This window comes from Atractosteus spatula, chromosome 7 (genome assembly GCF_055471065.1).
Source record: "Atractosteus spatula isolate fAtrSpa1 chromosome 7, fAtrSpa1.hap1, whole genome shotgun sequence".
In the NCBI taxonomy this organism is placed as follows: Eukaryota; Metazoa; Chordata; class Actinopteri; order Semionotiformes; family Lepisosteidae; genus Atractosteus; species Atractosteus spatula.
The window spans coordinates 14,953,525-14,968,394 of record NC_142712.1 but is presented as its reverse complement, the minus strand read 5'-3'; the positions used below and the strand labels follow the sequence as shown (position 1 = coordinate 14,968,394).

Genomic DNA, 14,870 nt, shown 5'->3' with positions numbered 1-14,870 from the left:
GACTTTATGGTGCTACATTGATCTTATCCTGGCAGATGAGAATATGACAGCTATGCTTTGGATACCCTTCTTGCCCCATTGAACATATATGGATGAGATAGGATGATATCTAGTGCTCTGAGACCTGTTAACAAACAGATGCTTGTCCAGCATCTGCAACCTGGTGTAAAACATAAATTGCAAATCTTGTATTGCTATGACTTTCTTAGTTTACCAAACCTATTGATAGTTTATCATACTCCAATTTATCAACCCTGTTGATGACAACATCAACATGATGAATTTACCTAATTCATGTTGGTTCAATAAAATCTTTATGCTTCTGCTAAATAAGATTTTGCTTCCTTGTGAGGAACTTTGTGAATTAATTGCAGTTATCACTGATTTTCTTTGATACGCAGTAAAGATTATTAAAGTAGTTCAGGTGGGTAGCTGCGTCAGCATGTGTAGGCTGCAAAGGAACAAGTACTGTAATAAGTTTATTCCATGCTGAAAAGAGAAGAAAGAAAACACAACGTTTCGGCAGTGGAGAAGGCTCCGCGTCTGAAACTTTGTGTTTTCTTCTCTTTTCAGCATGGAATAAACCTATTACTTGTTCCTTTATAGATTATTAAAGTAAACTAGATTGCAAAATATCTCAAGGCAGCAAAAAACTATCCTGATTTGTCATGACATCAAAAGCCTATATTCTTATCTAGAAAAAAGATCTCTTGAAATCTATTGAAATTTAAAATGTTTATTTTTTGATAGATCTCTTCAAGTCCCTGTTTTATTTGTAATAAAAACATAAGGAAACGAGTGATTCAAACTGCAATTAGATTTTTAACAGCAAACCTTAGTGAAATAGTGTGTATATGGTTCCACCACATGGTCGGTTATCATTACTACAGTCTATCAAATTCAACATGGAACTCATGTTTCTATTTACACATGCCTTAAGTTAATTACTAACCGTTGTTTTGTGTCATATAGACTGTATGTAAACATTTAGAAAATTTAAAATGTAAGGAATTCAGTTCTTTAGACAGACTTCTTCAACATAAAGGGCATCACTGTTTTGTTAGTGCATCTGCTTCAATAAAAAAATGTAAAGATTAATACAATTTACGACGTTAATGGCTGGATTTACTTTCTTGTTAAAGTTAAAGTACAGCATTAAAAAGACAAATCGAGACCTTATGAAGGTAGTAAAAATATTCAATGTATTATATATAAATATTCAAACTAATATATTATAATTTTGTATTAATTATAGTTACGTGTATAATTAAACGAGTCCTTTCCAAGAAAGTGTTATTAAAGCAATGTCATGCAGAATAGCCATCAGACTCATTAAACCTGTTGGAACTAATTTCTCTTTTATTTTACTCAGATATTTTTTTTCAGAAAATGTTTTTGTTGTCACAACAGACACAAATCTAGAAATTAACCTTTGAATGACATGTCGCAGTTTGTGAAACATTTATTATTATTATAATTAACATAGAAAATAAGTCTCCCTCTAGTGGTCACAATGAAGTATTTTTAGGCATTACTACATATTTTTTAAAACAAAATTGCTTGTAAAAGGACTGTTTTCTGTTTTTAATTCGATTGATCAAGTGGTTTCTACAGAGTGTTTTCACAGTGAGTACCAAAATGAAGGTACTCGCATATGCCTGTTTGAAATGTGTTAATGTTTCTGACCTTAAATCGCAGTTTTCCCCATCTACGTAGGGCTTATAATCAAACTTTCTTTTTTTTCTACTTGCAAAGTATTAGGAGACATTTAAAGAGACCCGAATAAACCCAGCAGATCAGGATTGGTAGTTTTAAGCATGATGGACTTGGCTCCAAAGTAAATGAAGACACCGGATATCTTATATACTGTATCTTACATAGCTTCATGTATAATACGAACTGTATGATGGGATATGACATTCCACTGTAATAATCGACAGTGTTACTGCAAGTTGTCTTTTGTACTAAAGAAACAGGTTTCTAATCACTCAAAACCTTCTACTGTCAACAGACCTTTAAAGGTTATACAGGATATGGCTGGAGTCATAATGCTTTTTGTAAAAGCTCTTCAATACTTTTTTAAAACTCCTAGTGTTAATTCTATAAATATATTTCATTATCCATCCATTTTTAACATACATAACTAACATATGATGCATATATAACATTTATATATACAGTGTATATGGTATACCTTATTTGTTAAACCAAAATACTGAGAAAAGTCTGTTCATCCATCTACCCATTTTCTAACAGCTCCATCCAGTTTAGGGTCACAGAGGAGCCAGAGCCTATCCTGGCAAGGGACAGGCACAAGGCTCGATACACCCTGGAGTGGTCACCAGTCTAACACAGGGCACACACAGACACACACAGTCACACCAGGGCCAATTAACCTACCACTTTGTCTTTAGTATGTGGGAGAAAACTGGAGCACCCATAGGAAACCCATACGAACGGGGGAAGAACATACAAGCTCCACACAGATAGCACCCCAGGTCCAGAATTGATCCCAGGGCTCCCACACTGCAAGACAGCAACATGAACCAGGGTGGCACTGTGCCACCCACCAAAGTCTGTAACAAAGTCAATCTTTATTTGTAAAAACAAACTTTAAAAAGTAATCTCAACTGAAATGATATTCATTATGTACTATATAAAAGTGTGTTACTTATACAGCCACAATGGTTCTACTTAATAAATTATATTAATGAACACATGCACAGAATTTGTTGTGTTATCTGTGCTGCTTTCCACATTATTAGAAATCAGTCTCTGCCAATTTTATTAAAGAATAATCTGATTCTTTAATATAAAATTAGATTAATACATTACATTAGTGAACACTCAGGTGTGATCATGTTGAGACATAAATTATATCTTCTAGACAAAATGCAAACTGAATATTAGGAATTAAAACTATAAAACTGTGAATATATGTAGTTAAACCTGTAGAAGTTTGATTAGTCAATATTAGACTAAAATGCACAATGCACTTGTAATACTACATTACAAAACAAATTTAGTTTTCAGTCATCAAAAGAGAAAAATCAAGGGCACCTCAAGTTATGACTCTCAAGGGCTTTGACAAATTCAACCCACTGACCTGCTTTAGAGCTAACAGTGTAACACAAACCAGAACACAAATGGAAACTATGGAGACATGCAATTAAAACAGACTTTTTGCACACAGGGCTGTGGGAGTCTAGAATAAGGTATGGTACTAGGCGACATGTTTGAACCTGATTGATATCTTGGCTTCTTTCTAGAACAATGTAGTTTAGATCCTCAGATCAATTGGCTACATAGCAACCACATAAACTAGATGGGGGCAAAATGGCCTCCTTTTGTTTGAAACAGTTGTTCTTCAGTTTTATTTCAGTTCTTAGCAGTATATAATACATTTTTTCAAATTATTTGTTGACAGAAAAGATACATCTCACCCGATTTTCAGCAGTTTTAAATCTTAACCTTTTGACCAAGTTCTGCTTGATTTCTTTTGTTTTGAAGCAGTAAATCAGAGGGTTTATCATGGGAGGCACCAGGCTGTAAGTCAGAATCAGGACAATGCGGAAATCAGTGTTTATTGAAATATTCACACTGTTTGCTAGGTAAACAAAACACCTGGGAAGGTAGTAGAGAGCTATGATACACAGCTGAGAAGAGCAGGTGGAAAATGCTTTGTATCTCCCTTCAGAGCTCGCAATCCTCATAATAGAGAGAATGATCTGAACATAAGAAAACATTATAAAGAAAAGGGGCACAAGCAACACAATTATGGCATTAATTAAAGCCACTAAGCTATAGGACCTGATGTCTGCACAAGCTAGCCTGGTTATTCCTATGTGATCACAGTAACAATGTACAATAACATCGGGCCCACAAAAAGGCAAAGTGACTGCCCGAATGGCTGAAATAGCAACAATAAATACTGTTACACCCCAGGAAAAAGCACACATAATGAATACATTGGTGTTTTTAAGCAACGTTGGATACCTGAGAGGGTTACATATTGCAATGTAACGGTCGATTGCCATTATCATTAAAAGAAATGAATTTACTGATCCCAAGTAATGGACAAAAAACATTTGTAGGAAACAAGCAGAAAAAGGGATAGCTTGGGAACCGAACCAGTACCTGGCAATGATTTTGGGCAATGTAGTCGTACTGAAAGCTAAATCTGCCACTGCAAGGTTCCCGAAGATGAGATAGGTGGGTTTCTGCAGGTTTTTCTCAATGATGATGACCACAACAATAAATCCATTCCCAATTAGAATTGCCACGTAAATGAGAAAAAAAAGAGCAGAAACCAGTGAATAATATTGTGGCAGAAGTCCAGGGAAACCCAAGATGAAAAACTCTGTGATTTGGGTTCTGTTTTCCTCAGGCATGGCAAGCTCTTCATGTAGTGTACTCTAAAACACACAGAAAAAAACATGCAAGAACAAATTAGAACATTTCATGCAGTAGAAACACTTTCAAACAACGGATGCAGATTCTTAATGATTTCAGTATAATGAAGAGCTCAGAGTAGGGGACTGCCTGAGAATTTGAGCTGCAAGTAAAATCAAGTGATCTGAGGACTCTTCTTCAGTTGTGTGAAGAACTAATTAGGCCATACAGATGAGTTATATGTAATGGATGGATAAAACAGACTAACACTGAAGAGTTTGTGCAATATTCAAAACAGATTTACCTATTGTTTACAAAAATATTAATGAGGAAAACTATTTTTCTAATAACTGTTTCAATGTAAGCACATATTAGAGATATCGTGTTCTTAAAACTCACTTTATTAAATTACTGTTGAGACATCTGGAATTATATTTCAGACCCTCAATGAGAGAAAGTCTTTGTTTTTCTCTAACCATCCTGTGTCATACTGAGTCAAGTGAGCTGAGCTGTAAGAGAAAGCAGATGAACATTTTGTCCTTACCGTTCAATGTGTAATCACTGAAAACTTCAGTTGTAGACCTACTCTTCCTGTGCCTGACATTATTTAAATACAGTATCTTTCCCCCTTGGACTGCATGTATTATTATGTCTCTCCATAGGGAGGTAAAAACCAGAGTACCTACATTATTATAAAAGATAAAACACTGTGTTTACAAATGACTAAGCAGAAGTCACCAGTGACATTTTATTCCATGATTTCATCATTCAAAACTCATTATCTTTAGCAATTGTAACATATTTAAAAATAATTGATTGTATAAAAAAAAATGCTACACTTTATTTTGTTAGCCTGTATACCCGTCTTTCTTGTTTGACCTGCTAGTAGATTCTACAACCAGGGACACATCATCTTCATGTTTTCTGATCACTTTGTTACTTTTTGCATCTGCACGCCCTTGATACTGCCCTGGTTGTGCATCAGGTCTATCACACTTCCAGTACCAGTGTTATTTAACTTGTTTATTTATAGTCATAATGTCTGTCCAACCTGGATTAAGCAAAATGGATACATGCAGAAGAAAAATGTCAGACACCTACAGTCGTTTATGCAGTGGCTGCAAAGTTTAATCAATTTAATAATAATTAATAATAATAATTGTTTTTGGTGATAACACAAACATGGTTACATATTGCTTAACAAGCCCTTTTTTGGCTCTATTAAATCACATGTATTTTTACAAAAATGTTATGCCACAAGATTTTAAAGCACTTATGAATTAAATGGATAACAAAAGATAAACTAAAAGGCTATGGCCCCCCACTGCAACCCTGTGCTTGATAAAGCAGTTTGGAAATGGATAATAATAATTAATAATTGCTTATACTTATAACGCTTTTCTGGACACTCCACTCAAAGCGCTTTACAGGTGATGGGGACTCCCCTCCACCACCACCAATGTGTAGCCCTCACCTGGATGATACGACGGCAACCAAAATGCGCCAGAACGGTCACCAGACATCAGCTATCAGTGGGGAGGAGAACAGAGCGGTGAAGCCAATAAAGGATGATCATGCATAATTGAGCATGATATTCTTGTACAACTTTGACTTGTGTAAGAACTTAATAACCTCATTAATGGGAGAGTTGATGGGGCACAGGAGATGAGGTGATTTAACCTGTTGAATGTTGATTATCTAGTCACCACAGAACTGCCCTTGTAGTGACTAGTTGGTAACTGACTTTACGGTGCTACATTGACCTCATCCTGCCAGATGAGAATGTGACAGCTATGCTCTGGATAACCCTCTTGCCTCATTGAACATCTGTGGGGTGAGAATGGGATGTGCTTGTCCAGGCTCTGAGGAATGAGGAATGAGACTTTCCTGCTGTTACTATCATAGTTTAGCCATCCTGGTTATAGTTTATAAACCCTCTGCTTATCAATCCTGATGATGACAACCTTTCATAAATATGATGAATTTAACTAATGCATGTTGGTTCAATGAAATGTCTATGCACCTGCTACAAAAGATTTAATGGAGTTTTTTAATGAAAGTTCGGGAGGAATGAAGGCAGCCGCGCTCATTCGACACAGCTGCTGCAATTCTCACTAATCCTGACGTAAGCAACCGGTCTCCATAAATATCAAACGTCACCCTCTCCTCTTCCTCGTTCGTTTTCTACATGGTTTGTTTTCGCCTAGCTCGAATCCGTGCTCCCTTCTCAAATCTACAAATCCGCCGCTCCGACGAAGACTTTTTCTGTAGCCCAGGAGACTCTCCTACCCCTCTCGTCCAGTCCTCCCCCCACTGCTCCCCTCACCTTCGTCTCATCGCCTCCTTCAGCTGCCGTGCCACATCAGCGCCGCTCATCTCCCAGCCAGTCCTCACAAGATACAACTCCTCGCCGAAGACTGCGTTCCGCCGTCGTAGTCCCTCTCTCATCACAAACCCAGCCTTCCCGTTCCTCCACGGCAAAGTCTCCAAATAACCCCCGCTTCTCTCGAGGATGTCCATGCTGCCGCGCTTCACGCACATCGGCTCCCCCTTCTCCTGGATCATCTCTCGCGATTTCCAACTGGACAGTAGCAAGCCTCCAGAGGATACTTCGAAAACATGGCGTCCATTTTAAAAGAAACACTTCCAAAAAAAAAAAAGCTCTGTTTTCCCTGTACTTAACTGCAGTCTACACAAGGAAACATCAGCTCCACAGCTTCCCCCGGCGCCCTCTGATGACATCACCCACGCCGCCGCCACTCATCCCAACGTGAGGACCCCGAGGCCGCCCGCGCCTCCGCTGTCGCGTCTTCGGTCTTGTCTTGTCCTGATATCCGTGTCTGTGTCTCTTCCCCAAGCAATCCATTCCTCTGCTGAACAACTGCACCCAGCCTCTCCCACCCAGCCTCCTCCCCTAAACTCCTTGCTGCCGAGTCTAAGGCCCCAGGCTCACGCCCCTCCCCTTCTCTGCTTAATCTAATTTCTGCACTCTCCTCTGTCTCTACCTCCGGCGTCCAACACGGCTCAAGCTCCGCCAGCTTGGTGCCTTCGGCCCTGGTTTCTTTTCTTTCGGCCCCTGCTGCTGTCTCCACGGCCCGAAGGCCAGCTAGTAAACGACCCCCAGCTCAGCCAGCAGGCAGCCCTTACCCTCCCCCACCCCCTGGCGTCCAAGACGACTCGGCAGCTTCCTCAGTCCTTCACGCAGCCTTCGCACCTGCTTCAATTCCTCAACAGTCTTTGGCTTCCATATGCCAAGCCACCAAGCTTCAGGCCCCAGATCCGTCAAACCCCTCCTACCACAATCTGCTTTCCGCCCTTCTTCCCTCCTCATCTTCCCCCTTCCCCAGTGTCCAACACGGCATCCATCATCCCATGCCTTCAGCCCTGGATTCCAATCTCCCCTTTACTAAGGACTTTCCTCTCCGAACAGCCGTTCCTCTCCCAGCTCCTCCTAACACACTAAAGTTTAGTCCTCCTCCCATTCCCTTTTTACTCCGGCAGCAAATTCTGAGGTGCAGACATCAATCTAGCTCACCTTCTCTCTTCCTCCACTTACAACTCCGATTCTAGAACAGTCGTCTGCGGCTCGATTTCCGTTACTCTCAAATCTTCTGACCCTCACTCTGCTTCAGTCCTTCGAATTTCCGACTTCTGCTTGGCTTTCAGCATTTTCCGTGACATCACATGTTCCGTCTTTCCCCAACGTCGTCAGGAACTCGACGATTACATGCACAGCATCCCCAATCTATCTGTCCTTTTCGAGGGCTCCCTGTTCTACGATTACCATAAGCAGTTCTTGGCCGAGGCCGCTGCCCGCCTACTCCAACAGAACCAGCGCACCTACTGGGGAGCCCTCGACATTGAGCTTTACTGCTGCACTTTCACCGGCGTCCAAGCTCTTTCCTGCGACTTCTGTTACTCTTGGAACATTCATCAAATCTTTGCCCAGATACCGTCCACAAGCCCAACCCTGACTCCGCCCCTTCTCCCCCACTGCATCTATTCTCCCGCCAGGTCTTCTTCAAACCTTCCCGATCCAAAGACGTTCGCAGTCGCCCCGTTGTGATGATCAGAGGCCAACAAATTTCCAACATCTTCAATTCCTCTACACGTACCTCTACGCTTCGTCGCTTTCTTCACATTTGCAGCTTCTGCGGCGAAGCTCATGCTCGCTCTGCCTGCCCCCGCCGGCCCTTCCATGCTCGCTCCACCTTCAGCGTTCCCAAAAGACTACTGGCTTTTCCGTCTACCCCAATCGACATCCCTGCTCTTGCTTCCGGCCTGCTCCGTCACCCCGACCCCTCTTCCACCCACATCTTACTCGACGGCCTTTCCTTCGGATTCTCACCAGGCCCGTGCACACTTCCTTCTTCCTCTGGCTTTTGCAAAAATTTGCAATCTGCCACCGCCGATCCCCAGTCCGTTGATTCCTTGCTAGCATCCAAAGTCGAGAATGGTTTCATGATCGGCCCATTTGACTCTCCCCTATTCCCTGCATACCACATCAATCCCATTGGTATAGTGGTCCGTCCGGGCGCCTGGCTCGCTAAGGCCGACACCTCCAGTGCCGTTAAAGTTATGCCTCCCGACCCAGACCTCTGGCACCTCTTCGGAGTTCATTTGGCGGAACAAGTTCTTCGCAGTCCGCCTTGCCTTCGAACATAGGAGTAGCCCAAAAAAAAAAACTTTCGGTACCTTAGCCGAAGCTCTCGGCTGGATCCCCTCGAATAACTATAAGCTTCCTTTTCTCGTCCACCTTCTCGACGATTTCCTTACCATAGACTTTCCTCACACCCCACCTGCAAGAGCCTCCTCCACACTTATTTCTGTTTCAGGAAAATAGGGGTACCCCTTGCCACGGACAAAACAACTGGCCCCTCTCATATAATCCAATTCCTCGGGATCACCCTCAATTCCATCAATTTCTCCGCTTCCGTGCCTCGCAACAAAATCGACAGGATCCAGATGTATATCTCTACCTATTCTTCAGCCAAATTTTGCACAAAGAGGGAACTTCTCTCTCCGCTCGGCCACCTCAATTACGCCATGCGTATCATTCCTCAAGGAAGGTCTACCTTCTCGACCTCGCCTCTTCCGTGCCCTCTCTTTACCACCATGTAAGCCCTCCAGCCAACTGCAAATCCGAGCTCAGGCTTTGCAGCTTCTCTTGGCCAACTGGAATGGCATATCTCTCTTCTACGATGACCTCCTCTCTGACACCGAGGATATCCAGCTTTTCACAGACGCAGTCCCCTCAGTCGGTTTCGGAGGCTATTACAAAGGCCAATGGTTTGTGGCCCCTTGGCCTCCCGAATTCTCTCCAATCCCTCTCGCCAACCAGTCATCGGCCTTGTTAGAAATATTTCCAATTGTTGTTGCTGCTTCTCTTTGGGGCCACAATTGGAAACAAAAACCGTCCTCGTCCATTCGGCCATCCATGCAGTAGTTCATATAATCAACAAAGGAAGGTCTTCATCCCAATCCATCATGAAATTCCTCTGCCGCCTTAAATGGATTTCTCTCACACATCAATTCATCCGCGTAGCTGCTCACATTCCAGGCCACCTTAATGAGATAGCTGATTCTCTCTCTTGCTTTCAATTCAGGAACTTGGCACCAGATGCAAGACCGAACCCGTGCACAGTACCTCCCTATTCGGAACTCGCGTTCCTCTGAATCATCCTTTCCATCACTATCTCCAGCTGGCCCAGCAAACTATCCTCTTAGGGATCGCCCCTCGAACTCTCAATTCTTACTCCACTGCCTGGAAGGGCTTCCAATCCTTCCACCTCTCTGCGAACATAAAATTCCCTTCTTTCAACATTCTCACCGTATCATCCTTCGTTTGCTATCATAGAAACTCACTCAAGGTACGAGCATCCACCACCAAAGTAAACCTGTGCAGCATCCACTTCTTCCGTAAACTCCTTTTCGGCACAATCTGTCCATCCCTTATCCACCCTCAAATTACTCTCCTTAAAGGCTTTCAGCGGCTTGAAAACCACTTCCGAACCTAAGCGCACCACTTACCTCAGACATCCTTGAATCCTGCATCTACGTTGTCAGGTCGGGTTACCACTCACCCTGGGTCGACCGCCCTCTTGAATCTTTATTCTTGTTAGCCTTCTTTATCTTCCTAAGGTGCTCCGAAATTACCGCTAATTCCACATCCTTCGATCCTTCTTCTCAACCCTGCTTATCTGACATCTCCATCTTATCTTTTGAGACACTGACCTTCTATCTCAAGAAAAGCAAAACCGACCAACTCAGATCCGCCACTCTCATCTATTATTTCAAACTCTGTTCCTACATAAGCCCTTACGACCCTCTATCCCATTACGCACATCTTCGCACCTCTGCCAGAGCTTCGCCTACTGCCCCTCTGTTCGCAAACGAGAAGGGCCGTATCGTGATGCCCTCCTTTAGATCAGGGGCCGCATCCTCCGCCGCTCGCCAAGGCATACCCGAGTATCTCATCAAGCAACTTGGCCGTTGATCCTCCGAGGCTTACCATGCATACATTAAAACTAACCCCGGTATCCTCAAGCAGGCACTTTCTCTCCTCGGCTGAATTGGCCCAATAATCTTTTGTTTTTGTTTTTCTGCACTGGTGACTGGGGGTCCCGCTTGGTTCTTTTGGGGGTCCTATTCTCCCCGTCCAACGGCCGGGAGGTTGGCCCTCAGCCAAGCGGGTTTCGCCAAATCTCCACATCACAATAAACGATTCTAATTTCTCCCAAGCTTTCAACTGCTGTCATTCCTTGTGAAATTGTTTTCTTGTGAGGAACGTACGGTCTATGTAAGTGATTTCCACTGAAGCTCGGTAAGGATTATCAAACAAGTCAAGTAAATAAATATCTATGAATAAATTTAAAATAAATAAAAATGGGTCTATCACAAGGTGGTGCCATACAGCTTTATAAAGCCCTCCTAACCAGTGTAACTTTCTGGATTTGTCATGCCATCAAAAGTCTATATTCTTACTTAAAAAAATGTTTAATTTTGGATAGGTTATAATCTCTTCAAATCCCGATTTCATTTGTAGTAAAAACATATTAAAATAATAAAAACACAAGGAAACCAGTGTATTACAAGGCTTCGAACTGCAGTTACTCATTTTTAACAGCATGCCTAGTAAAATAACGTGTATGTGGTTTCGCCATGTGGTCACTTAGCATTACTGCAGTCTAGTACTGCACACAGTATGTTGCTGTATATCTAATTAGTAATATGATAGCTGTTTTGTGACATATATAAACATTTTGAACATTTTAAATTTAGTTTTTGACACAGACTCAACATAAAGGTAATCGCTAAGTTTTGTTTGTGCATCTGATTCGAGATTAAATTAGAAATTAATATGAAATACAAAATTCAGGGCTGGATTTCTTTTCTAGTCAACGTTTAAAGGACCGGATCAACAGTAACGAGCATCAGATATAAAATACAAATCGAGAATTGTGGAATTTTTCAAGTTATGAAGGCAGTAAGAAATATTTAATGTATAATTAAAACAATTGACAATGATGATAATAAAGAGCTTCCCAAGAAAATCAAAGTATTAAAACAATGACTTCCATATTAGCCATCAACTGTTACAGCACATTCAATTTTTTAATTTTATTTTCAGGTTTAAGTCTAAATGTACTTTAAAGCAGTAGAAGAGGTGAGTTTTGTTTCTCAGAAGTTTTTTTTCTATTGTCCAACATATTGGACACAAATTTAGAATTTACTGTATAACAAATAACTCCAGCTATTTCTGTGTGTTTACTGGTGATAGAAATAAACACTGCATATTTGAAGGCCTGAAAAGGCCTGACCTTTCAGTGTGGAATTATCCTTTTTACTCCTTAGCAGGCCCGCACATTGACTCACCTCCCCACCTGAGTAATTATTATTGACATACTGTAGCAGACAGGTTTATATCTCCCTCTAGTGGTCCCATGCAGTATTTGTTTAGTGATTTAAACTTCTTTTTTTAAATGAAATCGATAGTAAAAAAAAAAATTAGTTTGATCGATCAGGTTTTCCACAATGCATTTTCACAGTGAGCATCAAAGTGTGCAGATATTTTGTACATTAACCAGCCTTTAAATTCCTGATTTTTCACAACAGCAAATACAGCATGTTACATTACAAATCTGTAACATACATTTATGTACTGTACCTATAGTGTAGTGTTTTCAGGTTCTTTTCAGAACAAAGGACCAGTGGAGACGCGATTAATAAACCAAGCGCTAGCTTTATTCATTAACAACCACACAAAACCAAACACAGGATATACACACACATGAGGAGACTGACGGAACACGCACACATGTTTAGGGTGGTAATTACTCAACAACACGCTATACTTTTATAAGAATACACAGGGCACTAGAACTACTAGGACATTATTTACACAGGTAGGGTCAGCCGCTGGTCATCGTGCTGACCCTCAGACTCTCCCCGGCTACCACTCCCAGCATGCCCCGCAGTACTACGAGCGCCTAGGGGCGCTTCCTCCTCACCACCAGGCGAGGGCGTTACACTGCCCCCACCTGAAGCGTCTGGCGTCTCGCCGACGTCGAACACCCCCCTCAGGCTGTACTCGTACTCGGCTAACTGCTGTGGAACCCTGCGTGAGCGGCCGCTGCGCCGCGGTGACGGCTGACGACCCATGGACGTCCCACTATCGGCCGGCTCCAGCACCGGCTGCTCCTCTAGAGCCTCCCCACACGGCTCCTCCTCCCGGGCCCGGTAGGGGGCCAGGCGGTCTCGGTGCAGGACCTCGAAGACCAGGTCCACCGGGGTTTGCATTTCCCGGCCCAGCATGAGCGAGGCCGGGGTGCACCCGGTGGATTCCTGGACCGCGGTCCTATACGCCCAGAGCGCAAGGGGGAGGTGGTGGTCCCAGTCCCGTTGGTGCCGGGACACCAGGGTGGCCAGCTGGGTGGCGAGCGTCCGATTAAACCGCTCCACCAACCCGTCGCTCTGGGGATGCAGCGGTGTGGTCCGCGTCTTAGTGATCCCCAGGCGCTGACACACTCTGGCGAAGACCTGGAACTCGAAGTTACGCCCCTGGTCACTGTGTAACTCCTCCTGCACCCCCAGCCTGGCAAACATCCCCTCCAGCAGTGCATCGGCCACCGTGGGGGCACTCTGGTCCGGGAGGGCGTAGGCCTCCGGCCACTTCGTAAAATAGTCCATGGCCACCAAGACGTAGCAGTTCCCGGCCTCGGTGCGCGGAAACGGGCCCAAAACGTCCACCCCCACCCGCTCCATAGGAGCCCCCACCTGGTGTTGTTGGAGGGGGGCCCGAGAGCGCTCGGGGGGGCCCTTCTGCGCCACACACACCGCACACGTTCGGCAATACCGCTCCACGTCCCGGTGGCAATGACCCCAATAAAAATGGCCTCGGAGACGCTGCAGGGTTTTTTTACCGCCGAAGTGCCCCACGCCCGGCTGGCCGTGCACTGCCCGGAGCACCGCCCCGCGGAGAGACCGTGGCACCACCAGCTGCCACCGTACCTCGCCACTGGAGGGTACCCGCCACCCTCGGCGCAGCACCCCGTCCTTTACCTCCAAGGCCTCCCACAGGGCGCAGAGAGCCTTGACGGACTTTGGGTGCGGGGCGAGCTCCTCTCGCGTAGGCCGCACTCCTGCTGCCCTCCAGCGGAGCACTGGCCCCACGTCAGGATCAGCTGCCTGACGCTGCGCCAGGTCTGACAGGCCCACCCCCAGCGGCCCCTCCAGGGCCGTGGCCGCGGTGCTCGCCTCCACCACGGTGCGGACAGCCTCCTCACGCTGCTCCCGGCGGGCACAGTGGTGGCAGTCCGCGGCCTCGCAGGGGCGCCGCGAGAGAGCGTCGGCATTGAGATGGCGAGACCCCGCACGGTGCACGACAGTGAAGTCGTACTCCTGCAGGATCTCTATCCATCGCGCCATCTGCCCCTCCGGCTCCTTAAAGTGGAGCAGCCAGGTGAGGGACGCATGGTCGGTCCTCAGCCGGAACCGGGTCCCGAACAGGTACGGCCTGAAGTGGTGGACCGCCGCCATCACCGCCAGCAGCTCGCGACGGGTCACGCAGTAGTTCTGTTCAGCCCTAGTCAAAGCCCGACTATAGTAGGCCACTACGCGCTCCCCATCTGGCCCCTCCTGCGCCAACACCGCACCCACCCCCGAGTTACTCGCATCGGTATCGAGAACATACGGTAACCGTGGGTCGGGGTAGGCCAGCACAGGGGCCCCCACCAGAGCTTCACGCAACCGGCCGAAGGCCGTCTCACAGCCCGAGTCCCAGTCGAAACGGAGGCCCTTGTCGGTGAGGCGGTGCAGCGGGGCAGCGATGCTGGCAAAGTCCCGGAAGAACCTCCGGTAGTACGAGGCCAACCCCAGAAAACTGTGCAGCTCCGCGACGGTGCGTGGAGTCGGCCAGCCCCTCACTGCGGCGACCTTTCCTGGGTCCGTAGCCACCCCTCACGGTCCAATAACATGTC

The 14,870-nt window shown here is 44.9% G+C and overlaps 1 protein-coding gene and 1 pseudogene across 1 annotated transcript; one reads left to right on the top strand and one right to left on the bottom strand.

The window, feature by feature from the left end:
* Window positions 1–3,413: 3,413 nt before the first annotated feature.
* Window positions 3,414–5,139, bottom strand: LOC148830615 (olfactory receptor 1E16-like). The gene is made up of 2 exons (XM_088921951.1): window positions 5,131–5,139; window positions 3,414–4,397 (listed from the first exon to the last, which is right to left on the bottom strand). Exons 1-2 carry the CDS (start codon window positions 5,137–5,139, stop codon window positions 3,414–3,416), a joined length of 993 nt encoding a protein of 330 aa, XP_088778077.1.
* Window positions 5,140–13,782: 8,643 nt separating this feature from the next.
* LOC148830614 (uncharacterized) lies at window positions 13,783–14,589 on the top strand (annotated as a pseudogene).
* The last annotated feature ends 281 nt before the right edge of the window (window positions 14,590–14,870 follow it).